The sequence below is a fragment of the Stenella coeruleoalba genome (genome assembly GCF_951394435.1).
Source record: "Stenella coeruleoalba genome assembly, chromosome: 17".
NCBI classification, from domain to species: Eukaryota; Metazoa; Chordata; class Mammalia; order Artiodactyla; family Delphinidae; genus Stenella; species Stenella coeruleoalba.
The window spans coordinates 39,015,805-39,042,323 of NC_137163.1; the positions used below are offsets into that span (position 1 = coordinate 39,015,805).

Genomic DNA, 26,519 nt, shown 5'->3' on the forward strand with positions numbered 1-26,519 from the left:
CCATGGCTCATGGACCCAGCCGCTCCGTGGCATGTGGGATCTTCCCGGACCGGGGCACGAACCCGCGTCCCCTGCAGGCGGACTCTCAACCACTGCGCCACCAGGGAAGCCCTGGTCTTTCCTTTGATGAGAGTCTGACATATGGTCCTAGTTCAGACCGAGAGGAGTGAGTAACCCTCTCTGAGAAGAGGATGCCGACGCTCTCATCAGCATCAGGAGTGGCAGACCATGGGCGAGAGTGTGGAGGAGTAGGCGTGGCCTTCAGGCAGGCAGAGGCGAGCAGGCAGGTCCCTGCAATGAGGTCTAGGAGCCAGCACGTGGCTGGGTGCTGGCAAAGAGGGGCCCACAGAGCAAGGCGGCTATGAAGCGACGGTCAGGGCTCGGGGCCACGGCGAAGACTGCAGGCTTGATCTTAAGTCAAAGAAGGAGCACCTGGGCTTCCCTGGTGGCGCAGTGGGTGAGAGTCCGCCTGCCGATGCAGGGGACACGGGTTCGTGCCCCAGTCCGGGAAGATCCCACATGCTGCGGAGCGGCTGGGCCCGTGAGCCATGGCTGCTGAGCCTGTGCGTCCAGAGCCTGTGTTCCTCAATGGGAGAGGCCACAACAGTGAGAGGCCCGCGTACCGCCAAAAAAAAAAGGAAAGAAGGAGCACCTGACGGGTTTCAAATGGGGAAATAAGATGATGTAGGTAACATTTCAGGAAGTGGACTCTGGTCACTGGGTGGCGAGTAGACCGGAGATGGGCGAAGCCAGGCAGACAGGCCAGTTTGGGGTAGGGACAGACAGGTGTGGAGGCAAGAGGTGGCCCAGTGTCACTCATCCCCATCTTACACCCCAGCTCAGTCCCTGGGGGCATCACATCACTGTCACATCATGTCGTAATTGGTATCTTAATAATCACCCCATATCATTTAGAAAAGACAGTTAATAATCTACTTTAAGAAGGCAAAAGCCAAAAAAAAAAAAAAAAGAAGGCAAAAGCCTGTAAAGACATTTTAGAAAGACTTGAGAACCAGCCACCAGTGGTTTTGTCACTTCTTTTCCTGCTAGAATGAATATGCGTATGTAGGACATCTAGACGCTGTGATACAAATGACCTTGGACCACAGTACCCCATCCAAAGTGGGCTGGCACCATTCCCAGGGAGCTGCTCCAGAGGAGAGAATGTCCGTGGCTGAAACTCTCCATAGCGGCTATAGCACAGGCCTTCAGAACGGGCCTCTCCCGGTCCTCGGGGAGTTCGGGGGGCCTGAGAGTAGCACGGCTGACTCAGTCATGCATCCCGGGGCCCAGGGGTCACGTGTTTTTAGGCAAGCTTATATGATTACCTTCTTATATATTAGGTACCAGCTACTTTTACAGATTTTCACTTCAAACACCCCCCACTACACCCTTTTGAAATAATTATTTTAAGACAGAAAGAAGGTGTTTGTGGAGCAGAAGCCTCTTAACCTAGAGTTCACAGTTGGTCTTCAACATCGCTGAAGCCCCGGATATAATACACAGAACTCTGTATGTGTGTGTGTGTGTGTGTGTGTGTGTGTGTGTGTGTGTGAGAGAGAGAGAAAGAGAGCATGTGTGTACTGCGAAAGGGTCTATAGTTCTCATCAGGTTATCCAAGTGTTCCATGATCCCAAGGGAAGAAATAAAACTGCTCATTACTCATGATGGACCATTTGAAATCTGAAAAACTCAGGTGTAGCCAACTAGCTAAAAAGGACATAACTTCAAGCAGCAATATTAAGTTCATGAGCTATAAGTATAACGCACCCAGGACTATCTTTTAAGAAATGTAAATGAATCATGCACTTCTCTGCAAAAAAAAAAAAAAAAAAGAAATCCTCCCATGACTTCCTCCTGCCCTTCCCAAGCTGTGTGGGGTCCCATCTGTGCCCAACTCTGCCTCTCTAACTACTCCCAGGCCTGCTACCCTCCGGCCACACTGACTGGGGACACACACTTCTAGCTGGGGACCACTTTGACAGTCTCGCCTTAGCCTGGCCTTCCTCTCCGCATCTTTGCCTGGATCCTTCTTTACAGGCGGGTTTCTGCTTAAGCACACTTCCTTCAAGCCACCCCTCACCTGAAAGTGAAAGCGGCTACTTAGTCACTATTGCCTCTTGTGGTTTTAATAAACTTCCTAGCGCTCCGTGACATCAGCTATTTTCTGATTATTGATTTGTTTCACAGTGTGTTTGCTATAGCTGCCCTCCCTGCCGGGGGCCCCTCCACCTGCAGCCTCCGGGCCAGAGCAGCCGCCCACGCAGAAGGACTTGGTGAACACCTGCTGAGCGAACGACCAAGATTCATTACTAAATTCAAAGAGATTTGCCTATAATCTCTGAAGGGTGAAAAATAAACAAACTTGAGCCAAATGTACATTTTTCGGTCCTTTTGCATAAGATTAAATTTTCTGAACCTTGTATAACTTATTTGACGATTATTTAGGTAAGATGAAGCCAATATCTGAAGTTCTGAAGATATGCTTTAAATCCACTCAGGTGGTTTTACTTTTTGGACTAGAAATCAAGTAACCATAAGAGATCCAACATTTATATGAGATGCTTATCACTAAACCTTAGTTCAAATCAGGGCTCTTTGCTAAGACTTCTCTTTTTCTAAGCTCTTTCCCATTCACAACACTGGGGAGTTTGCTGGGGTTTCCGTCCCTCCTGGATGCTGATGAGACAAACGTGCTCATACGATGCACGTGAGCTTGCACCAGCGAATAGCAACGTCAGGAAGAACAAGCCACATTCCCTCGTGTCAAATCCTGTGCATTAACAGACAACAGCATGGGGGCGGGGTGGTGACAGGGGTAGGGGTGGGGGCTTGAAACAGTTCACGTGTATGAGAATTTCAGCTGTCACCAGCACTTTTTTGTGGCAGAGCATTTTAATACAAAATTGATATCAGGAACACCAAAAAGTAAAAAGTTATTAAGCTTTACAGTAGAGTGGTGAGGAAAACTGCTATAATATACAGAAAAATATTTGCTTCAAGTAGAATGGATTTTTAAACCGACTAATGGGTAACTCACCGAAAACCATTCGCCACAAGGCCGGATGAGGTCGAGTAAACGGACCTGCAGAGATAACATTACAAGGTCAGACAGACTGCTTTCAAACCAAGACTAAAACAAAGACAGTGATGCTGATCTCCACAGAGATAAAGGGTTAAAAAAAGCTCTCCACTGTTAAATTTTTTTTTCTACATAAATACTCTGGGGTCAAAGTCTAAGTTGAAATGTTTTATCCACATTGTAACAGCCATTCCCCACAATTGTAACAGGCATCAATCTCAACAGAGGCTTTTTTTTAAGCTTAACTCAGATCATAATTTCCCGTGGACACAATGTTATAACAGCGAGTAGGTCACCAGGCCAGCCTTTAACTGTATGTAATACTTACTGGACATTAACAAGAAACCTCACAGTCCCCCAGGAGCTACTGGATCGTGTGTGTGTGTGTGTGTGTGTGTGTGTGTGTGTGTGTGTGAGAGAGAGAGAGAGAGAGAGAGAGAGAGAGAGAGAGAGAGAGAGAGAGAGAGGGAGAAAGAGAGCGGACACTGAGGGGCTGTGACAGTAAAAGAGAGAAATACCGTGCCTGGAAAACAAGTGCAATGGGAAGTGACACTGAAAGCAAACTCTTGGAGCAGTGGAACACGCTGATGCAGGAGCTTTTGATCATGTCCTGTGGTAACAAAATACCTTTGACTAGCTCAGATACACAGATGCAGATTCCACGGGAGGGAAACCAAAGTTTCACGGGATGAAATTTACTCTTACTACAAGTGATACAACAATACTCTGTCTTCTATCTTATTTCATTAAAAAAAAATAATAGAAGACGAACGCAAGTAAGCTGGGCCTTGATCTGTTAAACTGATTTACCACCAACTGAAGGGTTACAGCTCGCAAATATTGACCATTGTCCTAGAGGGCACCTGACCTATTTGGGGCTGCCCACGCCTTCCTGCACTTGGAGGATTTCTAGCATTGTGATCCCATATCTCCAGAAGAGATGTCAGAGCTGGCTGCCCAGCTTCCTTATAAGCGGGTCCTGGTCCTTTCGTCGCACCCACGCCAGGCAGCATCAGGAGCGGGTGACAGTGGAGGTAAGTGTGCAGAGCTCTCCCCCCCCTTTGGCCCAGGCCAGCAGGGACACTAGTGGGAGGTGGCACTCCTCACACTGATGAAGGTGGCACTGGCGACTGGGGCAGAGGCAGTTCAATTTAGAGTTCTCTGTACACGTGATGGTGGGACAGACTGTAGCCAAGGCTCACTCATTAGACCAGGCCTGGGTGATGTGCCGCCAGCTCCTAGAAGCTTAGCCTGGGGCCTGGTTTCCTAGTCCTCCTAGGATTCCTCCAGCCAGTCCGTCCATCACAGCTTCTGTTGCTTATGACCAGGAATCCTCTCTGCAGCAAACGTTACATTGTAAATTTTATTCTGGGACTCATTCTAAAGGGCCCATCTCTTCTTAAAAAGACCACACTGAGGGCTTCCCTGGTGGCGCAGTGGTTGAGAGTCCGCCTGCCGATGCAGGGGACACGGGTTCGTGCCCCGGTCCGGGAAGATCCCACATGCCGTGGAGCGGCTGGGCCTGTGAGCCATGGCCGCTGAGCCTGCGCGTCCGGAGCCTGTGCTCCGCGACGGGAGAGGCCACAACAGTGAGAGGCCCGCGTACCACACTGAAACATTCTAACTGCTTTCTTTGGATTGAATCAAGTTCATTTTAGTAATATCAGTTACAAGTACCTCCACCCTCCAAATCGATTCAGTTTCTGAGTTTAAATGAGGAGAGATCAGAAGATGAGTTAAGTTTGAGGGACTCTACATTATCCAAAATAATATGGTGTCTGAGTTTTGGATGGCAAGTTGAGAGAGCTCAGATAAGTGAGGGATTTGTCTGAAAGTTTATCTGTGTCTGTTCGATTTCTGAGTTCTGACAGCAAAGGCTCAGACAGCACGGGACACCTGTATTCTTTTTAATCAGCTGTTTTCTCAAAAAAGGCACAGTAAAGCATAGAAACCAGAATCCCCTCCCAGGTAACATAACCTGGTTAAATTTCTTCACAAGTTATTGGAAAACTGATGGCTACATTTGTCTTCTTTTAAGTAATTTTAATAGCTTGACTTGTCACCAGGAATGACTTGTCTTATGGTAGCAGTTTGGTTTGCAAGCATTACTTCATCCAAACTACTTTTTTTAAACATCTTTATTGGAGTATAATTGCTTTGCAATGGTGTGATAGTTTCTGCTTTATAACAAAGTGAATCAGCTATACATATACATACATCCCCATATCTCCTCCCTCTTGCATCTCCCTCCCACCCTCCCTATCCCACCCCTCTAGGTGGTCACAAAGCACTAAGCCGATCTCCCTGTGCTATGCTGCTTCCCACTAGCTATCTATTTTACGTTTGGTAGTGTATATATGTCCATGTCACTCTCTCACTTCGTCCCAGCTTACCCTTCCCCCTCCCCGTGTCCTCAAGTCCATTCTCTACATCTGCATCTTTATTCCCGTCCTGCCCCTAGGTTCTTCAGAACCTTTTTTTTTTTTAGATTCCATATATATGTGTTAGCATACGGTATTTGTTTTTCTCTTTCTGACTTACTTCACTCTGTATGACCATCCAAACTATTGAATTAACCCCTCAGACATAACATGGGACACCAGCTTTCTCTATGACTTCTTCTTACAAGGTAAAACTCTGAAATTTTATGATTATTTGGCTTGCAACAGAATTCCATGCCCAATCGGTACTTGGCAGTGGGGTGGTGAGAGGACCATCATTCCCATTCTATAGCTAAAGACACTGGGGCATAAGGAACTCACCCAGGGCCACACGGCTCACAGGACTCCAGGTCTGAGAGCCCGTGTGCACTTTCCCATCAACTGTCAGAACGGGGCCAGCTTGGGAGGGGGAGGGGGGAGGGGAGGAGTTGACGGGCTGAGCCAGGACTGTCTCCGGGCCTTTGGAAAACAGAACTTGGCCCCCTTTTTTTTTTTTTTTTTTTTTTTTTTTTTTTTGCGGTACGCGGGTCTCTCACTGCTGTGGCCTCTCCCGTTGTGGACGCGGAGGCTCAGCGGCCATGGCTCACGGGCCCAGCTGCTCCGCGGCATGCGGCATCTTCCCGGACCGGGGCACGAACCCGTGTCCCCTGCATCGGCAGGCGGACTCTCAACCACTGCGCCACCAGGGAAGCCCTCGGCCCTTTCTTATGTCTAACCCTAAGCAGTGTGCTCCAGAGTAAATAAGAGGATAGAGTGGTTCGGGAATTTGGGGTTTATGGGGCCTTAAGCTCTCCTTAACCTAACAGGTAACTACTTCAGCCCAAGGTATTCCTCTTTGTCCGGCTGTGATTCCAGAGACAGACACACGTTCCAGGGCCTGGAAAGAGAATTTTCATCTTACTGCACTGCAGGTTGGTTTTTTAAAGGCTCATCTTGACTTGCTGCTACTGAATTGTTTCCTCTCTTCTCTAATATCCCATTTATACATCATCAGTGTTTACTTCATAAATGTTTCGCATAAAATACAATTTAAAAAAAAGTCCTTTCTGTCTTGCATTTGATCTGAGGAAGGCTTCAGAAATCTGATGCGGTGGGTTTCAGGACAGACAGCAGAGCACCAAGGAGCTCTGTCCTGAACCAGGGGGTGAGAACAGATCACTGGGCCCTTTTGCCTACAAAAGGCAAGATAAGGCCCTGGAATGTTAGGTGACCTTTCAGTTGCTAACTTTAAAACCCAATCCAGGCCTTACTTCAGTCATCCAATCTGTCCTCTTCTTTCTGAGAAGAAATTCTGAATGCTTTCATGTAGTATTTCCAGAAGTACATGCCTGTAGCTTTACTCACAAAGAGTAGCCTCTTCACCATCAAAGACAACAATATTGCTGAAAATACTATCTTGCTTTTTAAAATATCAAGGATGAGGCTGGCGTTTTCCTGTATGAGAAGCCTTGATACTTATGCTCACCAGGTCACCCACACTTGATTACTCTGGTCAAGTCACCCTGATAGCCTCCTACAGCAACCACCTGCCCAGGTGCGTATAGCCTTCCCGGAACATTTACCTCATCCCAGTACCTTCCCACAGGTCTTATTCCCCAGCAAACTATTTTCTCGGTGGTCTTCCTCTGGCCAGTGTTATGGCCAGGACATCAGTAGGAGTGACCCATCTGACGGTGGGCTTCTTGGCTATACTTTATTTCTTATTTGGTAAAAGCTGCCTGGAAGAGTCTGGGTCTTCAGTTCAGTTATGCAGGAGAGATGGGGAAGGTGTCTCAGGGTGGTGATGGAGAAGCAAGTGCTGGTTTTATTTATAAAGGTGGTTTTCTTACAAGGCACATTGAAAAATTACATGTTTTACTTTCTCATCAGTCCCTATGTCTAGAATACATCATTTTCAATCAGATATTAAGAGCAAGTTTTATTTCAAAAGAAAATAGAAACCAAACGACTTTGCCTTGAGAAAGCAAGCATTTAAAACACTTCCTCTGAAGTCAAAACATAAGATCACAGCTTGACTAGCCAGCAACCTATTGTCATATCCACGAATAAGGAGTTCCAGGGATCAACCCTAGGGAGGCAGGATCCTTTTAACCAAAGTCAAAAGCTGCATCTTCGCAGCTGCACGTCTGTGCCTTTGGGTCCTCTCAGTCTGCCTCTTCTCTTTATTATCTCTTTTTCAGCTTTATGTGGTATAATTGACAAATAAAATCAGGAGATATTTGATTTGTATGATTTGAAAGTTTAAATTCCTCTAGGAAAAACCTAGAAAAGGTGAATAAAATTATCTCTAAGCATATTTCAAACCTAAGAAAGAATTTTTCTACAAGAAAAAGTAGTGGAGTGGGAGACAGAGAATGGGGGGACATAGTACCTTTTTTTTCCCTCATTTTTATCACCTTCATGTGTCAAGGAGATGTGATTTGCGCTATCTCAGCTCAGAGAAATCAGAAGAGGCCGAAGGAGAAAGGGAAGGATAAACGCAGGAAAATCAAGAAATATTAGTTATCTCACTCTCTTCAAAATACCTTGAAGAAGTGCTGAATGGTGCTACTCTTGCAGATGAGGAAAGGAAAAGAGAGGGCTAATCTGTGAACTTCCTTCCTGGCAGATTCATTCTTAATTCAACATATATTGATTGAGAGGCCACTCTGGGCCGGGCACTGGGGGTACAGGGTAAGGCTGTGGTGGTGTGGGTCGGGGTGTGTGTGGGGGGAAGGGCAGGAAGAGTCCATGGAGGCCCTCAGGAGCTGGAAGAGCACACAGAAGTCACCTGTTGAAAGAAATCTCACAGCCAGCGGGAGATGCAACAGGTTTCTAAATTTCGCTCCAGTGACAGAGTGATGCAATTGTAATTACACTCCAACGACACAGTGGCATAGTTAAAATTACACTTACACTTGAGTGTCAGTTGCTATAAGGAGGTGGACGTGGCACTTAAAATATTTTTTTCAAGGGAACCAAAAGAGAGAGAATGGGAGAGAAGACAGCAGGAAAGAAGTGGGCGTAGGTAACTGACCCTCTCCCTCCAAGGTCTCCCCTCAGGGTCTCTCTCCATGTCTGTTTGTAGGACTGAAGGAAGGAACTCTAGACCTCACCCCGCCACTCACTCTGTTGACTGTCAAATGGAATTCTGAGTCTCCACTCCTCCCCCATGTAACTCAGGGGTAAATTCTAAGCCAATGGAGGTTATCCTGTTTCTCTTTTATTCTTTCAGTCAGTGAAGATCTACTAGAGATCTATAATGTGCCTCTGATGTCCTCCAGCCACTGTAAACGCCTGTCCTCAGGTCTGCTTGGAGCAGAGGCATGTGGCCTAAGCCTAATCAAAGAGGAGTGAGGGCAAGTGTGCTGGGGGGTTTCTAGAAAAGGCCTCTTCACTCTTAAAAAGATGCATGGGAAGACGTGACCTCCTCTTCTGTTGGACACTGTCTGTGACTACATTTCAGCAGGGCAGCAGCTGTCCCAAGACCACGAGGGCAGCAAAGCACAGGCATCTTGCTGAAGATGGTGGAGCAGAAACAGGTAAAGAACCTGGGTCTTCACGTGTCACTGAGCTGCTGAAGTAGTCAACCCTGAACCACTCTATCTCAGAACTTCTTGTAATGTAAGAAAGCAAACATTTTATTTATACTTTAAGCCATTTTGAAAGGGGTTTCCTATTACTTGTGGCCAAAAGCATCCTGTTATAAACCTCATAGAGAAAGTCAAGGGCCTTCTTTGCTATCTAGACTCTGTACCAAAAGAACCAGAGGGCCCCTCCTGTAGGAATTGATCAATTCTAGTACACAGAGAGCATACGTAAACTCACAGACATACGAGACACATGGACACAACCAAACTTAGGCCTATACTTAAACATTCAGGGCAGCCTTTACTAGGTCAAGGATAAATGCGTTTGAAGTTGCCAAAACAGAGCCATTCTGGGAATGCCATCCACTGCGGGCACTTCCCCAAAACTGCCTTTCAAGGACAAGGCAAATGCTGGGCTCCATTGCTCCCATTCATTCCATTACTTAATTTGAGAATCTGTGCCAAGGGTGGGGAGAGAGGAAGAGAAGGTGATGAGACTGGAACAAGAAGAGTCGTGTCCGTTCCACTCGGTGAAGCATCATGGCTCCTGAAAAGGCTGTAGTCTGAATGCCAGTTGCGGGGGGCAGCCACATGCCCAGGAGTACCCTTTCCCAGTGCCTGCCAGCTCCCCCATCAAATCTATGGCGCCCTCCAAGGCCACCCCTAATTTAAAAAATATTCAATAACAGCATTCTTTAATGTGGAAAACTTACAGTTTTACTAATCTGATGTAAAGTGTGAGCAAATGGCTCTTTGGAGAACAAGGCTGACACTGTTTGCTTTGTACACGTGGCTGCAAGACAGTCCCTCCAAGCGCTGCTTCCCTAACGTCCTTATCCTTCCTGCACAGAATGCTGAATGGACTTTGTCCTTTTCTAAATCTGAGCCCTTGGTTTTGGTGGCGGAAGGTTCAGCTCAATCCGCGGGCTGACATTTGGGCTCCAGAGGAGCAAAGGCACAACCACCGCCGCTGGGCGTGAGGTCCGAAGCACACTAGGCACGGGCCAACTCAGGCCCTAAGACTGCGCTCCTGGGAAAAAGAGAAGCCAGAGACTGACAGAGAGAAGAAGCAGCACAGGGAGATAGAAACATGTAGAAGACAGAGGCGAAACACCTCACGATGGGCCTCACATGAGAAAAGGCCAGGACTTCGCCGAGTACAGGAATGTGTGGGAGCCGGAGCCGTAACATCAGGCCGGCATCAGAGGCCGGGTGGCAGCTCAGCGGTGACTGACGGCCTTGGGTTCAGCTTCCCGAGCCGTAAACGGAGCAGACTGAACTACATGAGCCCTGTGGGTCCTCCCCGCTTTGTGTGTATCACAAAGTCCGGGCAGCCAGGATAAGAGAAGCATGAAACAAACAACTTTTATCTTTCCACGAGGAAAACAAAAGCCCAGTCCCATCATGAGAGACTCAGCCAGGTAAGTGGATATTGAAGATTAGATGTCTTCACGAAGGAAGAAGAGGACAAATCAGCAGAAATCACGCAAAATGCCACGTCCAACAGATTTAATCCCCCAACCTCCAGGGCTTTTGGAACCTTAAGGAAAACAGCTGCGAATGAAGCCCCAAAGCCCAGCTCCTGCCAAAGCTCCGCAGAAGGGATCATCTGTAAAAAATCACGGCTATGGAGACACTGATCTCTGAGAATCCTCAAACTTCCAAAACGGCTCTCAGAAATAGCAAGTTTAAATTTTTCAAAAAGCAGAAAAGAAACCTTTGAAGCTGTGAAGAACTGGGAAGCAGTTAACACACAGTCAAGGAAAGCTGGAGGCTTGAAGAACACACATACCTTTGCATTGTTCAGCTTCCTGCACACGTACTATGTTGTGATTGACTGATTTAAAACTAAAAATTTATAAAAGGATGGTAGGGCACAGACAAGATGAGAAGTAGGAATAGAGGGCACAGAACAATAATGTTCATGGCATCAAGGGATGGCCGGGAAGTAAGCAGCAGAACTTCACAGGATACGGAAGGTAGAAGGCTGAGGGGGGTGATGGTGACCACTACCTGAACTGTCACCTACTCACCTTCCCTGGGGACTCTGGGGGCCATAGACCTTGTGTCGGTATCAAATCTGAGATGCAGCTCACCATCTCCTTTTTCTGGGCTGTATTCTTACTCCATCTTTGTAAGGCCAGGTTCTAGAGCTCAGGGGGACCACCCACAGCCTCTGGTATTTTCAGTGTGTGTAAGAGGCTTGATGCCCCAAGTGGCCACTTCAGTTGCACTATAGCACAGCACCCTTGAAAGAAAGGATGGGCTTCATAAGGTCTAAGCTCTCCCTAAACCTAAAATCCTGAGAGTTTATGTGAAGGAAGTGGTAGGAAAAAGAAAGTTGGCAAATAGCTAGAAAAGCTTTTCAACACTGGGGACTTTTCCTAGAAAGAGAATGCCATAGCGACCAATCCCCCTTCATTCCATGACCTGTCTATATTTTGAATATTTTATCTTCATACTCCAATCACTCTGCATTATCAGAACTTTCATCATTGCGGAAAGGCCAGACTGTGTTGGTCATACCTGCATAAGGTATGCAGGTGCTGGGCACTGAAGGTCTGCATCCCACCCCAAATTCATATGTTGAAATTCTAACCCTGAAGCTGAAGACTGTTGGACCTCCTGGACCCTACAGGGCCAAACCATAGAGCTACCTGTGAACATTTGCTATCCTTTAAGACATAGGAAGAAGGACTCCAAGGTGGCTCCGAGGTCATCTGGGCTGTCATTTCCACCACAGCTGTCATTCCACATGGGGGGAGGGGAGGAGGACTGCCTCCACCTTGGTTTCAAAGGGCAGGACCAACACCCGGCTCTGTTGGGCCAGGGGACCGGAGCGCTGGGGATTCGACCCCCACTGGGAAAGCTGTGGAGGCAGACTACTGCTCCAGTGGGTCTGGAAGGCAGAGCATCAAGCCGAAGAGGATTATTCTCCAGCCTTGAGAGATATCCTAGGGTTTGCCTTCCTACGTTTTGGACTTGCCTGGGGCTTGTCACCCCTTCCTCCTTTCCTGTGTCTTCCTTTGGGAATGGGAATGACTACTCTGTGCCTGGCCCACTACTGTATTCTGTAAGCACAGAACTTGCTTGATTTCACAGGTTCACAGCTGGGGAAGAATTCTGCCACAGGATGAATCTTCTGCTGTTTTAAGCCGCTCCGTCTACGGTATTCTATTATAGAGGCCTATGCTAAGACAGAGGTTTTCATATCTTGAAACGTTTTCACTAAAAAAAAAAAAAAGTAACAATAACAAAAATAAAGGTAAAATTTAATCTAAAAGCTTGGGTGGTTAGAGAGCTAAATTCAGCGGCCAAATAACCTGGCTATCTAGAACAATCCATTCCCTGAAGGGTTCAGAATCATGGTTTTACTGGTTGGATTATTATGCTACCAGCAGAACCCACAAAAATACAGAACGAAATTCCACTGCCAACATTTTGGAAGGCCTAAAGGACTTGCCGTGTGTGAGACTGTGATTTATAAGAAGTAAGTATTTGGTCTTTGTTCCCTTTCTGGAACAGAATCCTAAACTCCTTGGAAGTTCCTAAGGGATGACAGTGAGAAGCGTCTTTTGTTATGTTAATGAGGTGACTTTTGGGAAGCCGCTCAGGATGGGGGTCAGTGAAGCCAACAATGGGATTAGAGGGTAGGAAGCCTCAGTCCCACACCCCCTGATCTCTGGGGAGCGGGGTGGGGGGGGGCTGGCGGTTGAATCAATGGCCAAAGATTTAATCAATCATACCAACGTAATGAAACTTCCATAGGAAACTAAAAGGATAGGGTTTAGAAAGCTTCTGGGTTGGTGAGGGCGTGGAGATTTGGGGAGAGTGACGCGCCCGGAGAGGGCATGGACGCTGCTCGCCCCTTCCCACAGACTTTACCCTACGCATCTCTTCATCTGGCTTTTGATTAATATTCTCAGTCATCTAGTGAGCAAACTGGTTTCCTGAGTCCTGTGAGCTGTTCTAACAAATTAATCAAACCCAAGGAGGATTTATAGCCGGTCGGTCAGAAGCACAGGTGACACCCTGCACTTGTGATTGGCATCTGCAGCGGGGGCAGCAGCAGCCTTGTGGGACTTAACCTGTGGAATCTGATGCTATCTCCAGGTAGACAGTGTCAGAATAGAGTAGCACTGTAGGACACCAAATTGGTGTTCAACTTGCTTGTTGGTGCAGGGACACCAACCCACCGCCACACACACCGGAATTGTTATTAGAATCCTATCACCACAGTACAGCTTCAGACAACAATCAGTAACGTTCACAATGAGCTCCTAATATTACACATTATATTCTATGATGGGAGGATGGAGAAGAAGCACATCTTAAATCATCATATTTAAAACCTGAGCAGGGCCCAAGGAGCATAACTCATAAAAAAAGACTGAAACAGTTACAAAATATCCTAAGTGTAAAAGAAACAGGAGGGACTTCCCTGGTGGTCCAGTGGTTAAGACTTCGCCTTCCAATGCAGGGAGTGTGGGTTCGATCCCTGGTTGGGGAGCATGCCTCACAGCCAAAAAACCAAAACATAAGACAGAAAGAAGCGATATTGTAAAAAATTCAATAAAGACTTTATAAAATGGTCTACATCAAAAAAACAAACAACAACAACAAAAAAAACTTAAAAAAATAAAAGAAACAGGATATAAAAAGTGAGCGTTTAGAAATCACTCACAGAGAATAAATAGAGAATATTCCAGGGAGAAAGTACTAAAGGGGAATAAGAAAAAATAAAGCAACTCGTAAGGGACAATTCAGAGGAAAGGTATGAATCTCAAGTATGGCAAGATACCAAATTAGTTTTTAAACCAAGGCTTTTGCCTCACTCTATAATCATGATGGGGGAAAATTTCACAGTAATAATTGTTTTTAACCTGATAATGAAAATTCTTATCCCAACAAAGTTTACAGTTAAGACAACAATTATTTAAGTAATACTCTTTAGAGCACTGACTCTGTCCTTAGCAAAAAAGGAGTAACTGAACAGTAATTAAGTATTTTATGACTCAGCTGATAATAACAAACACAGCAACAAGAACAATAGTTGACATTCATTGAGAGCTTACAATTTGTCAGTCACTGTTCAGAGTATTTTACTTGTTTTAATTCAGTTAACCCTTACAACTGTACTTCTCTCCATTTCAGAGAGAAATGGCTTAAAGAGGGACAGAGCTAGGAAGTGGCAGAAAGGGCAGTCTGTCTCCAGAGCCTGTGCCCTTAACCACCATACAACACTCAAGAGTCTTTTTTTATTCTACCCTCCAGTTTCGTCTTCCAGATGACATGCATCTCAAAAATACCAACAAGGGCACAATGCACAGGAGAAATGCGATAAAGCGTTACATCACTTACCATTGGGGAAAGCTAGTACACTGATGATAAGAAAGAAGAAAATTACGGAGAGGATACCCCTCCAGATGTTGTCTTCTGGGACAGAGTCATCCCTGAAAATAGAAAAGGAACATTGAGTATTCATTTTTGGATCTAAATAGCCAGCCTAGAAGGAGTAAGAGTTCCATGTTCTAAAAACTGGGGGATTGCTAACTTTATTTTGCTGAGCTAAGTCATTACACACACTATCTACTATTCACTATCATTTCCTAAAATAACACAGTGTCATAGTCAAGTCCAGTTCTGGTGAGGAAGGCAATTGGCAACCTCACACCCCAACACACATTCTGCTCAGACAAGCATTTGAGAATCACAGTTCTTTAAAAAAAAAATTAAAAATACCCAGGATGTCAAAAGGTAAGGTTTATTTTGGAGAAATACCTTTTGGTTTCAAGACTAACTAAAGATGACCTTTACTACAGAGACTGTGGCAGAAAAATTGTTCAGGAATCAGAAAGGAAGCATAAGATTATAAGGAATAAGGGTATAATGCAATGAGATTATGCAGTCACTTGTCAAATATGGGCAGTTGGCTATCTAAGGGATGAATAAAAATGGGGCAGCGTAACATAATCAGAAAGCACCAGTAAAAAATGTTAAAAGAAAAATTAAGAGAGTATGAATATGACTGGTTCACTTTGCTGTACGGCAAGAAACTAACACAACATTGTAAAGCAACTATACTCCAATAAAAATTAATTAAAAAAAGAAAGAAAAATTAAGAGAAAACAAAATACAAGATTTAAACTCAGAGCAGAAGCAAAAGAACTGTAAATAGGAGATAAGCTTCCCCGCTCTCCTGCCTGGTCATTTCTAATGTATTACTGTGTTTAACTCCTGTACAACCCCAGCAACTGAAATGATTACATTTGTTGGTTTATATGTTGTCTATCTCCTCTGTAGAAAGTAAACTCCTAATGGCAGGGAATTATTCATTAATAGGCCCTCAATATATTTCTGGACTGATTATTGATTATGGAAGAAAATTTACTGTTTTAAAATGAAGTAAAATTTCCCAAATGGAAATTTTCTTAACATTGATGGTGAAGAATTTAGGTTTTGACAGTTTGCAACAAAAAAGAAGATTCTAGTAACATATCTGGGGCTCAGAGAAGCAAACAAAAGTGGGAAAACAGAAATACATGACAGTAAAATTTTCTGAAGTACTGATAACTATTGAGAAGCTTGGGAGAGGGAAGTTCAGTGTTTCAGTTTCGAAAGACGCAGGATGAGTAGACAGAAGATATGAGATGAAACAGAATGGAAGGAGATAGTTTAGAGATGATGAGACTGGTAGCAATAAATCTTAAAATTATAAAAGAAGCTGGGTTTATCTAGAGAAGGACTGTAGTGAAAGAGTTTTCAAAAGACAAATATTAAATTAAGATTAACTATTACTAAAGGAAAAGAGACAGGTCAAAAAAAAATCTTAGAAGAAAACCGATTTCACGTAGAAAGAAGTTCTAGAGCGTCAGAATACATACATGAAAAGGTATGGAATGAAACAATAATGAATTACCTAGTTAAGGACTGGGTCCTGGGGTGTTGGTTTAAAAGCAGAAGTTAACTTAGATGCCAACTTCTGTTTAGGCTGCTCAGTTTCTGCACCCAATGAAATGATTTCCAGACTTATGACAGGATTGAACGTAAGGTTCTGAAATAAGAGATCATACAGATCTTAAACGTTTCCTAGATCATCCTATGGCCAAGTAACCCTAAACTGGACAATGCTGGACAAAGAATGCTTGGCTGTTAACTTCAGAGATCTGATTACAAAACCAAACTACAGAATCAGACAGACTTCCTTCTGCAGGGAGGAAGTGCCTTAAAAAGTACAATCTTATTTTAATGGACATACTAATAATTAAACACCTGCCCAGAGGTCATGAACACAACCTAAAAATGCCAGCCCGACCATTACCAGGGCACTTGCCATGCTCTCTGGCTTATGCAGAGAAGCCCCATATCCAACTTCCAGGAACACCAACTTGTACTGAAGGATGGCTGCACACAGTGAGGGTAGGGACACAATGTCCTCATTCAGACCAAATCACACTCCTGATATTGCTAATAATGACAGCAACGATAATAGTTCCTGTTTATCAAGTGTCTACTGTGTGCCAGGCACTGAACAGGCAGTTTCTAGACATTATCTCTAATTGTCACAACCCACTGGGCTATTATCAACCATCTGAGGTAACAAAGGCTCAGATAGGTTTAGTAACTTGCCCAAGATTGTGGAGGTAAGAAGTTACAGAGCCAGCGTTCAAAACCAGGCCTGCTAGACTCTGAAGATGATGATCTTTCCTCTTTGCCAAACTGCCTCATGAAAACTTATCTGTCATCCTAAATCAACCTGACTCATGGTAGATGCCCAGGGATGGCGTAAGAGAGTTTCACAGGGCGTGCAATTTGTAAGTTACAAAATAAAAGCAAGGCTAAAATGAATAAACGTGGCCTAGGAAAAGAAGATGGAGTCCATAACTCACAACTTATACCAAAATATGTTCTGGATGATTCAAGAAACTAAAAGTAAAACCAAAACAAAATTCTAGAAGAAATGATGGGAGGATTAAAAAAAAAAACCCCAAACCCCCAAACGAAACACAACAATCTCAGAGTGGGGAAGGCCTTTCGAAAGTACGATACAAACCTCCAAAGTCATAAAGGAGAAGGCTGACAAATCTGCAAGGCAAAGAAATCCGTAACAAAATCATAAACTTGGAAAAAATATCTGCAACTCATATGAAGGCAAAGGGTTAATTCCCCTAATTACAAAGCTCTCCCCCCAAATCAATTAACAGAAAGAACAAATGGACAAAGAAAAGCAAATAGAAAAATGGACAAAAGATATGAAGGGACAGTTCACAGAGCAGAAAAATCCACTGGCTCTCAGGCAAGTGAAAAAAAAAAGATGCTCAACCTTGTTCATGGTAAGAGATGGGGAAATGGAAACAACACAAAGAGACCATTTTTATCTACCTTATGGACAAAGGTAAAAATTTAATGACTGAGCTGGTGAGGCTACGCAGAAATAGATAAACAGGCATTCTCACATACCACCTTTATGGAGCGCCATTTGGCAACATTATTAATTTACAAATGCATACACCCTGTGACCCAGCAATTCCATGTATGACAATGTATCTCACAGATATACCTTCATTTATGCAAAAACGACATATGTACAAGGTTGTTCACTGTGGCATTATATGTATTAGCAAAACTTGGAAACAACTAAATGTCTACTGAAAAGGGACTGATTAAGTAAATTATGGTTCCGTCTCAAAATGGAATACTAGGCAGCTGTAAAAAGGATGAAGCTTTTAATTAATTAGCGGATACAGAATAAATTAAGAGATCATGAAGTAAACAAAGCAATTTGCAGAACAGTGACTATAGTAAGCAACTTTCTATGCAAAAAAGAGAGCGTGTATATGTATATATAACTTGTAACTTCTGCTCATGGCTGCATAGCATGTCTCTGGAAATCCATCCAAGGTATGGTGACACTGGTTTTCTCCAAAGAGGATAAAAGAAGAGTGGGGCGAGACTTTTCACTACATACCCTTTGGGGTACCTTGGATTTTAAGCAATGTAGGTATGTTACATTTCAAATAAGTCAATTATACATCAACATTAAATTTGTAAGAACTTGAGATCAGTGATAAAACAATGAAACTGCAATTTTGTAAATTTTGAGCCATTTTATTAGAAAGACAGGATCAAAAGAATGGCCTAGTTTCAGAAGTAAAAAAAAAGGCCAATTAAACCTGAATAAAACAGCAGCGAGTCTGAAAAGTTGGCCGTTTTATATTTGCCTAATTAGAAAAACAAAAAGTATCAAAGATGGATGGCAAGATCTTTGGCAAAACTGAAAATATACAGTATAGGAAGATCAAACTCCTGTGATCAAAGATTGAAGGCTAGGCAGGTGAGCTAAAGAAGAAATCTTGAGTCCTATCAGACTAGCAGCCCCACATACACCCTCTGGCTTTCCTGAGAGTAGAGAGGCTGTACCCTCGGCATCCAGGCACAGTCCCTGCAAGAGGTGGGCGCGCAGAAAGAACGGAATGCATGACTGAGGAGGCTGCCCACGCCACCGGCCTCCTGACAAGCTGACCACACAGGGCCGTTCCGTAAGCTCTGGTGTGGCCTCTTCTCTCTCAGCTCCCAGTAATCCGGAGACTTAACCATATGCCGAGGGACACAGACATTTTCCGTAGTTAACCATGAAAAGCAACTTGGCTGCAAAGGCCCCAAAGACCACACTACTGACTCCAGAGACCCTCAATTAGAGGACAAGAAGGGTTTATCTCTGGACATCCACTAGATCTGTGCTGCACTCAGAAAGCTAGTTAGCTGCTTTGCATGTTAGCTCTCTTAATCTTCCTAACATCCTCAAAGGGGGGAAATGATCATAATCTGCATTTTACTGACTCCAAAGTCTAAGTTTTTCCCCCTTTAGGAGGCTGTTTGGTGCAGTGACAAGGAAGACAGGCTTGTGGCCAGACGGCGTGGACCAGAATTCTGACTTCACACAGCCTGTGTGACCTTGGGCAGATTACTCAACCTCTCTGTGCCTTGGTTTCCTCCTCAGTATATCAAAGGGTAATAACAGTTCTACCTCACAGGGTTGTTGTGAGGATAAAATAATTCAACACGTGCGATGGACTTAGAACAGTGCCTGGCACAGAGGGCCTGTCAGTTATTAGTTTACAATGTCTGTCCACCCATTCCCTCAGCTAGCTGACACCTATCGTTGGGGACAAAGATGAACAAACTTGGTCCTGATTCTTGAGAGAATCATGATGAAAAGCACAATAAGACATAAAAATCGAATTATTATCTTAGTATAGCTTTGGCCTGAGAGAAAAGTTTTCAGTTCGCTGGCACTGTCTCTGATCAACCTGATAAGACACCCCCAAACCCAGAAAACCACCTCGATCGTTCACACAAGACTGGCCCCTGTTCGTGGGGCTGTTACCATCTCCTCAGGCTCTGAGGGGACAATGTAGTTCTCACTTCCCAGGGGAGCTCAGAACCTGCAGTCAGGGCTGCCAGTCCCCCATCTTGACTTTTCCTGGCCTCAGGATTCTTGCTCAAATAAGACATTTTACTTTACAGCAACAAAAAAGAAAAGGACTTCAACTGTGATGCCGTGGCAGTGCCCTGACCTCTTTCCTAGGTCCTCTGAGGCTCTAATAACAAGCGCCTCGGTCTCTGGGGCTCTGAACTTTCCAAAGGCCTTTCCCAGCTGGTATTTGATTGAACTGCTCCACAGTTCTGTGGGGGAGTATTATCTCCACTTGAAGGATGAAGAAAATAAAGCTCTTGCTTTGTCTTGCCCACAGTTACAACAAATAGAGGCAGAGTGAAGCAGGTGCCAGGGCTTCTGGAATGCTGGCTCTAGGTCAAGACTGCTACCCTTACCGGTATGATAACGACAAGCTTAGGGAGGCAGAGTCCTTTTCCCCGAAGTTCTGCTAAATTTACGAGGAGCTCCAGAAGCACGCTGGGGTAGCCCTGACCATACTCAGTGAAAATACTGAATGGATTAGAATAAAATTGTAATTTCAGGCCCCATCTCATTCACCCACTGTACCTCCAGTGCCCAGCACAACGCTTGGCACGGAGCAGGCCTTCTCAACGTGGTGGGTGCCAGAAAGAGCAAAAGGCCGGGGCTGAGCGGGCCCGAGACCCAGGTAACGTGGGGGGAGTCACGGCCTGGGTCCACAGGCTCCACTGCACCTTCCTGCCCCAGTGCTGACCAATCAGGTACTCAAACATCTCAACTCCTTCTGTCACCCCTGTTTGAGTATAGGTAACTACCCAGGAGAGAACCCTAACAGCAGGACAAGTATAAGGAAAGCCCTGAGTTTTTTTAACCAAGGTTTGAACTCAAAGAGTTTGGGACTCAGATTCTTAAACTTGAACAACAGGCTACAGGCAGTGGGCAAGGAGACCGGGAAAACAAACTCCATTCACTCACAGACAATTTTTAGACAAGGCTGTCTCCCTGGGGCCAGGAAGGTACGAACGCTATCCTGACTCCTAAGGCTGCAAAGGTGATTGTCCCCTCTCCCCCTCCTATCTTCTCCTTTCCATCTCTTTAATAGCAATCCTTGAAACTGAGACACAACCGGTAGGCTCGTGTTTATGAGGCTAGTCACTGTGAAGGATCCTCTCTCCCAATGGAAAACTCAGTCCCGGGTTACAAGGCGGATGGATGTTAACTAGCTTTGGTATTATCTTTGAAGACTACATTCGTTTCATTTTATAAAAAGTTAGGATTCTTTTTAAGAATTATAGCTGACATATCAACTAAAAGAGAAGAGTGATAGTTTTTGAAAGTTCATATTGTATAAATGATTTTTTAATATTTGATTCATTTAGCATTTACTGGGTGTGTATTCTGTGATGATTGAGATATCTGGCCTCAAGAAATTGATACAGAAACAAATACTAAAACAGGAGAGATACAATAATAAAAAAAAATGTTTAGAAGTATATAAACATTTCTGCCTCTGAGCTTCCTGGAACAATCCAGAAAGGTGTCTGGAGGGGGACCATCCAGGTGCGTTGCCAGGAATGCCATGGGCTCACGGGTAGGCAGGAGGTGCTCTCCAGTCAGAGAGAGGTACCATCCTGGCATTAGGGTCCAGCAACGTGCTATAGGTGATGGGGATCCAGGGAAAGAGTGTAAGCAAGGGATGGATGAGATCACAATCTCGATTTCAGAAGGTCATGAGGAAAGCGGTGTGGAGGATGGACTGGAGGCAAATGGAGTCAAGGCCTGGGAGTGTCCATCCCAGAGAGCAGAGGGTTTGCTGAGCCAAAGCCTGGGCATGGGCAGAGGAGGACAGCTCTGAAAGCTACTAAGGCCCAACTGGACCTGGTGAAGATAAACTAGATGAACTCCAGAATGGCGGAGACCTGGGCTGGGTGGAGTGCGGACTGTTGAACTAAATTAAATGTGATGCCAGGACCTAGGCCTCAGGAAAGCAGTCCTAGCTGCCTGGACGAGTCCCTGGCTTCCAGATTTATTGAGACTAAAACGCTGATAACTCCCCTATAGAAATCTGGGGCTAGAGGGATTATATCACAAGATAAACTATATTACACTTGGTAATAGAATTATACCTAAAATGCTAAACACTGGGCAGCAATACTAGGCATGTAAATTCTCTGAGGTAAGCATCATCTAAACCAAATAAATGTTTGAGTCACTCAGATGCTTATTTACTACAGAAGACCCCAAAGAAATATGACACATTTTCTCCTTCAATAAACGTATAATCTTATTAAGGACATAAAACACCAGAAATAAGGATAAGAGAGGATAATTAAAAGGGGCTTATTTATTTATGGCCGCACCACGGGGCATGCGGGATCTTAATTCTCCGGCCAGGGATCGAACCCGCGCCCCCTGCGGTGGAAGCGTGGAGTCTTAACCACTGGACTGCCTGGGAAGTCCCTAAAAGGCGCTTATTTAAATCCAATAAAAAATATGATTCAAATAGGAAGTGAGGAAGACAAATGTTATGATGGCTGCTAACTGGAACCTCTTTAGATGGCAACACCTAACACAGAGCGCTGCTTCACCTCCAAGGCTGGTGTAGCCCCAGTACACAGTCGAAATGGAGAATCACTTAACATTGCTGGTGTCCTGGAACAAGGACAGCCAGGCCTTCTGTTATTGGGAGAGAAAGAACATGATGTACATAAAGGAAACAGGCTCAAGACAGCTGAATCAGCAGGGTCAGGAGTTATTTTCTAATGGGAATTGATATGGTCTAGAGGGAAAGAACAGGAAGGCTGGCAGCCATCCAGGAGGGAAGACACACAGAAGGTGGAACTATGGCTCCGTGATAAGATGAAGAGCTGGAGCTCCAAAGCCACTGAACGAAATGAAGTAAAAAAGCAGTAGCACAAACAAATAAAAATCAATCAATCCAAAGTCTGTCCATTTCCCTGCCCTCATCCGCTTCCTCAGTCCCATATCAAGGAGAAACCATAGGTAAGCAGATGATCCCTTAGGTGCCGGAAGCTGCAGGAAGGCAATCTCTTCTGGGTAGGTGATGACTTTTGCTGGACAAGTGTCACTGGAGAGACTGACGCCACTGTTTTACTGCCAGGTGCCTCTGAAGGAGACAGTGAGCTGCAACGAATGTGATCTCGTAAATTTTGGTGTTTTCAAATCTAAAGCCTGAGTGTTTGAAAGTAAGGCCATTCAACATTTCCAAGCTTACCAACCTACGAAAGCAGCGTAAATAGGAGGCACTCTGAGCGTAAGAGAAAGGCTCTCCTTGCCCTACTTCGGCTGAGCAAACTTATAAGGCATAGGCCGAAGCATTTAACTTCTAAAAATACTTACCTGAAAATGTGGCAAAGTGAGCTTTTCCAATCTTAGGGGGAATGATTCGATAACATCTGGCTTTATTGTTAGTGATGGGGACTGTCGGTTTAAACGCTATGATTTAACAGTGAGTTGGCCTAGTTGTTATTTAACAAAAGAACTGCTTGATAAGTCCAAACTTGTCTCAGACTTCTGTGAGAGGCAACTAATCCTTGCCAATCCTAAATGCTTGCTGTGTCTCTGCAGCATGTGACATGACCCAGGTACTGTTTCACACATACGGGCAACCTGACACCCCAAAAGTACTCTATCGCTGACTCTCTTCAACTACTAGTCTTTGAAAAACAAACTTTAAGAAGTAATTACTTTCAGTCTTTATGGAAGAAGACAGAGCTATCACTGTAATGTCTCAGTTTAAAGGGTCACAAATCATTACAAAAAATGAGTAAGGCACAGTAAGTACTAATTGTACTAATGGTGCTTATGATTTTCTATAACATGAAACTTGTTATTAAGTAGTTCTTTAATATGTGACTTCTGTCTCTGAAATTAGTGGAAGAAGTAAAATTATTATCATTTTTGGAAAAGGCCATAGCCTGAGGTTCAGATTATGCTTTTTCTATTATGTTTGACAAGCTGTTAAAATTCATATTCATTTCTTATAGTTTCACTGCTATAATTTATTGAATGCTTTGGCAGAATATGCTGTAAAAGGGAAATTCCAGAAGAATGTGACTTTCTGTATGAGAAAAGAGGAAGAGAGATCTGTTCTGAAAGGGCCTAGAATAATATTAAAGATAAAAGTTTGAAACAAACTGCTCATTCTTGCTTCTCGTTATTTAAAATAAAATACCATAGTTACTTTTCTAAGTTCCAAAGAAACTCCTGCACTAATTCCATCTCTTGCCAACCCACAGGAGATGAAGTGAAACTGAAGTTAATATGAAACAGGGATGCATGTTATCCACGCAAAGCACTGTCCATTTTCCCAAAGTCTTTATCCTTTTTCTTAATTATAGAGCACACCACACTCTCACTCAATGACAAACATAATTTAGAAGGCATTAGCATACAATGAAATGATGTAATAATAACAATAGCTAAGGTTTACTGAGCACCTACTATTTGTCATGCATTGAGCTAAATACAGATTATCTAAAAAAATGAATTGAGCCCTTATAACAAAATCCTATCGGGTATTACTAGATATTTTCACTTTACACACAGATAAGGAAACTGAGGCTTAACAAAACTAAGCGGCCTCACAGCCACTAGCTGGTAAAATCAGATGACATGATAAGTATTTGAGGGCAACCATAAATAGGGACAAGACTGATTTCTCTCCAAAGCTAGAAATATGTTCTTGGTTGGATACTGTGGAAAGATCTGGTCTTACCCCGCTACAGAGCGTTAGCAGAATATTTTACAATAATAGTAGCTGTTTCCCTCAATTATTAAGAGTAATTGTTTATATGCTTTATGGCTTTAGATAGAGTCATGCAAATAGATAAACACTGACAAAATAAGAATTAAGAGTCAAATGCATTGTGGAGATAAGGAACAAGTGTGATGTAGGAGGACATTATTAGTTTTATGAAAATCTGAAAAAGTGCATTGATTCTCAAGGGAGACACCATTGGCACTTGTGTGTATGTGCCTATGTGTGCCTGTAAGGGACAACTCTTTGTCATACGATGCTGTCCCTTGCGTTATAAACATTTATAACCCCCACCCACTAAATACCAGAAGTTCCCTCAATGCTTGTGGCCACTGAATATAACCCTGAGCAGTTTCTGCGGATCTGGGCTGAGAAGCATTGATTGTTGGATAAATATACTAGGAGAGAAGTAACTGACATTAATTATTCAACATGTGCCAAGTACTCCGCTAAGTGCATTCACACATATTCATTTAATCCTTATAACTCCATATGCAGTAAGTACATATTTTATCCCCATTTTAGAAGTGGATCCTGAGTCTCAGAGAAAGGTTAAATAACTTAACCAAGGTCACGCGAATAGTCTTGAGACCAACAGTGTGGCTCCCAAACTCCAGTTCTCTGGGTTGGTCTTTTAAGCGTGGTAGAGGCACACCTTTTCTCTCTTTAAAGAGGTTCATTCAGAAAACATAAATCCTGATAAGTAGGACCCAAGGTGTGCCTGTCATTTAGGCATGAATCAGTTCCCTGGCTTGGGGTTGAAGGGCCACATGTTCAGTGAGGTAGAGTTATAAGCTCTGGGCTGACAAAAGTTGGGCAGGGTTAACTCCTATGCACAGGTATATATTAGAAGTGCTTTGAGTGTGTGTGTGTGTGTGTGTGTGTGTGTGTGTGTGTGTGTGTTTTCAGGGGGATATGAGAGTTCTGCTACAGTGTGTGAGGTTTGTGCGTTTTATTTAATACTTTCCATAGCATTTATGATGCACCAGGCACTGCTACAATGGCCTGACAATGTCTCATTTCAGCATGTATGTTAGATGATGAACAGAACAGAGCGTGCGCTGTGTGATGTGTGGTGGGTTCGTGTCTGTGTGGCAGTGCTGGAATGTCCGCTGTGATGTGTGTGTCCACGCCGCAGTTTCTGTTGTGGTATAGACAGTGGTGTTTGAGGCTGGGGGAAGGGTTACGCGAGATGATTTGCGTGCCATGCATACAGACTGGAGTGCATCGCACGTGTGCATTTTGTGCACGCGGGTAGTGCCGAACACTGGAGGAGTTCCGCGGGAAGGGGTCTGAGTTGTGTCCTGGGCCTGTGTATGGTGCGTGGAAGGCAGGGGTGTTTTCAGTGTGAAGAGGTATGGGCTGAAAGTGGTGCATACCAGATGATTCATGCGGTGTGCTAGGCAGGGACGGAGGCCGGAGAGGAGGGGGCCCGTGTCGTGATGTGTGTGGGGAGCGACGCTGAGAGCCGCGGGAGAAGGGCGGGGGAGGAGATCGCGCTAGGTGACCCACGAGTGTTCCTGATGTGGCCCGAGGCGCTGTATGGGGAAAGGTGGTATGGAGAGGGGTGGCGGTGGCGATGGGAGTGGGGATGGGGTGGGTTGGAGGGTAGGGACGAACGCCAGTCCAGAGGAGCTGTCGGGAAGGAAGCTGGGTGCGCTAGGTGACATACCCGCCGGTGGAAAAGCGTGTGCGTGGAGCAATCAGCCCACTTCCTCACCCGGCCATGCTCCCCGCCACGGCCTCCATCCGCCCCTTCCCTTCGCCCAAAGGCGCGCCCCAGCGCAGCCCGGCCCGCCTCACCTGGTGAAGGCAAAGTACATGAGGCTGACGATGGTGAAGCTGAGCAGAGTGATGGTGTGCGGCCGGTAGAAGAAGTCGATGGTGATGTCCTCCACTTGCTGCTCGTTGATCATCCGGAAATGCATCTTGTAGTTCACATCATCTTTGCTCAGGGTCCGGCTCCCCACGCAGGACGCCATGGCCCGCCTCCCCGTCCTGCGGCGGCGGCGGCGGCCCCGGCCTGTGGAGGCTGGGACCCCGGAGGTGACGAGCCGCAGCGAGAAGGCTGCTGGACGCCGGGGCCGGGTCTGGCGAGAAGCAAAGGAACTGAGCAGAGGGAAGGACAGGCGCGGGAGGGCGGGGTCGCGGCGCCGCCAACGCAGCCTCGGGCGGGGGACGCCGCTCGCCCGGCCCCGGCTGGCGTTGGGGGACGGGCATCTCTAGGGAC

At 45.0% G+C, this 26,519-nt stretch overlaps 1 protein-coding gene across 2 annotated transcripts in view; it reads right to left on the reverse strand.

Annotated features, from left to right (window-relative positions):
- Positions 1-26,403, reverse strand: part of PTDSS1 (phosphatidylserine synthase 1) — a 69,100-nt gene extending 42,697 nt beyond the window's left edge. Inside the window, exons 1-3 of one of the 2 annotated variants that reach the window (XM_079901592.1) lie at positions 26,093-26,403; positions 14,454-14,545; positions 3,041-3,085 (exon numbers count right to left, since the gene is read on the reverse strand). In XM_079901592.1, the coding sequence (XP_079757718.1) occupies positions 3,041-3,085; positions 14,454-14,545; positions 26,093-26,271 (316 nt within the window). In that variant the 5' untranslated portion in view covers positions 26,272-26,403. The remainder of the gene's footprint in view (positions 1-3,040; positions 3,086-14,453; positions 14,546-26,092) is intronic. The other variant, XM_079901593.1, reaches the window with a different exon arrangement.
- Between the last annotated feature and the right edge of the window lie 116 nt (positions 26,404-26,519).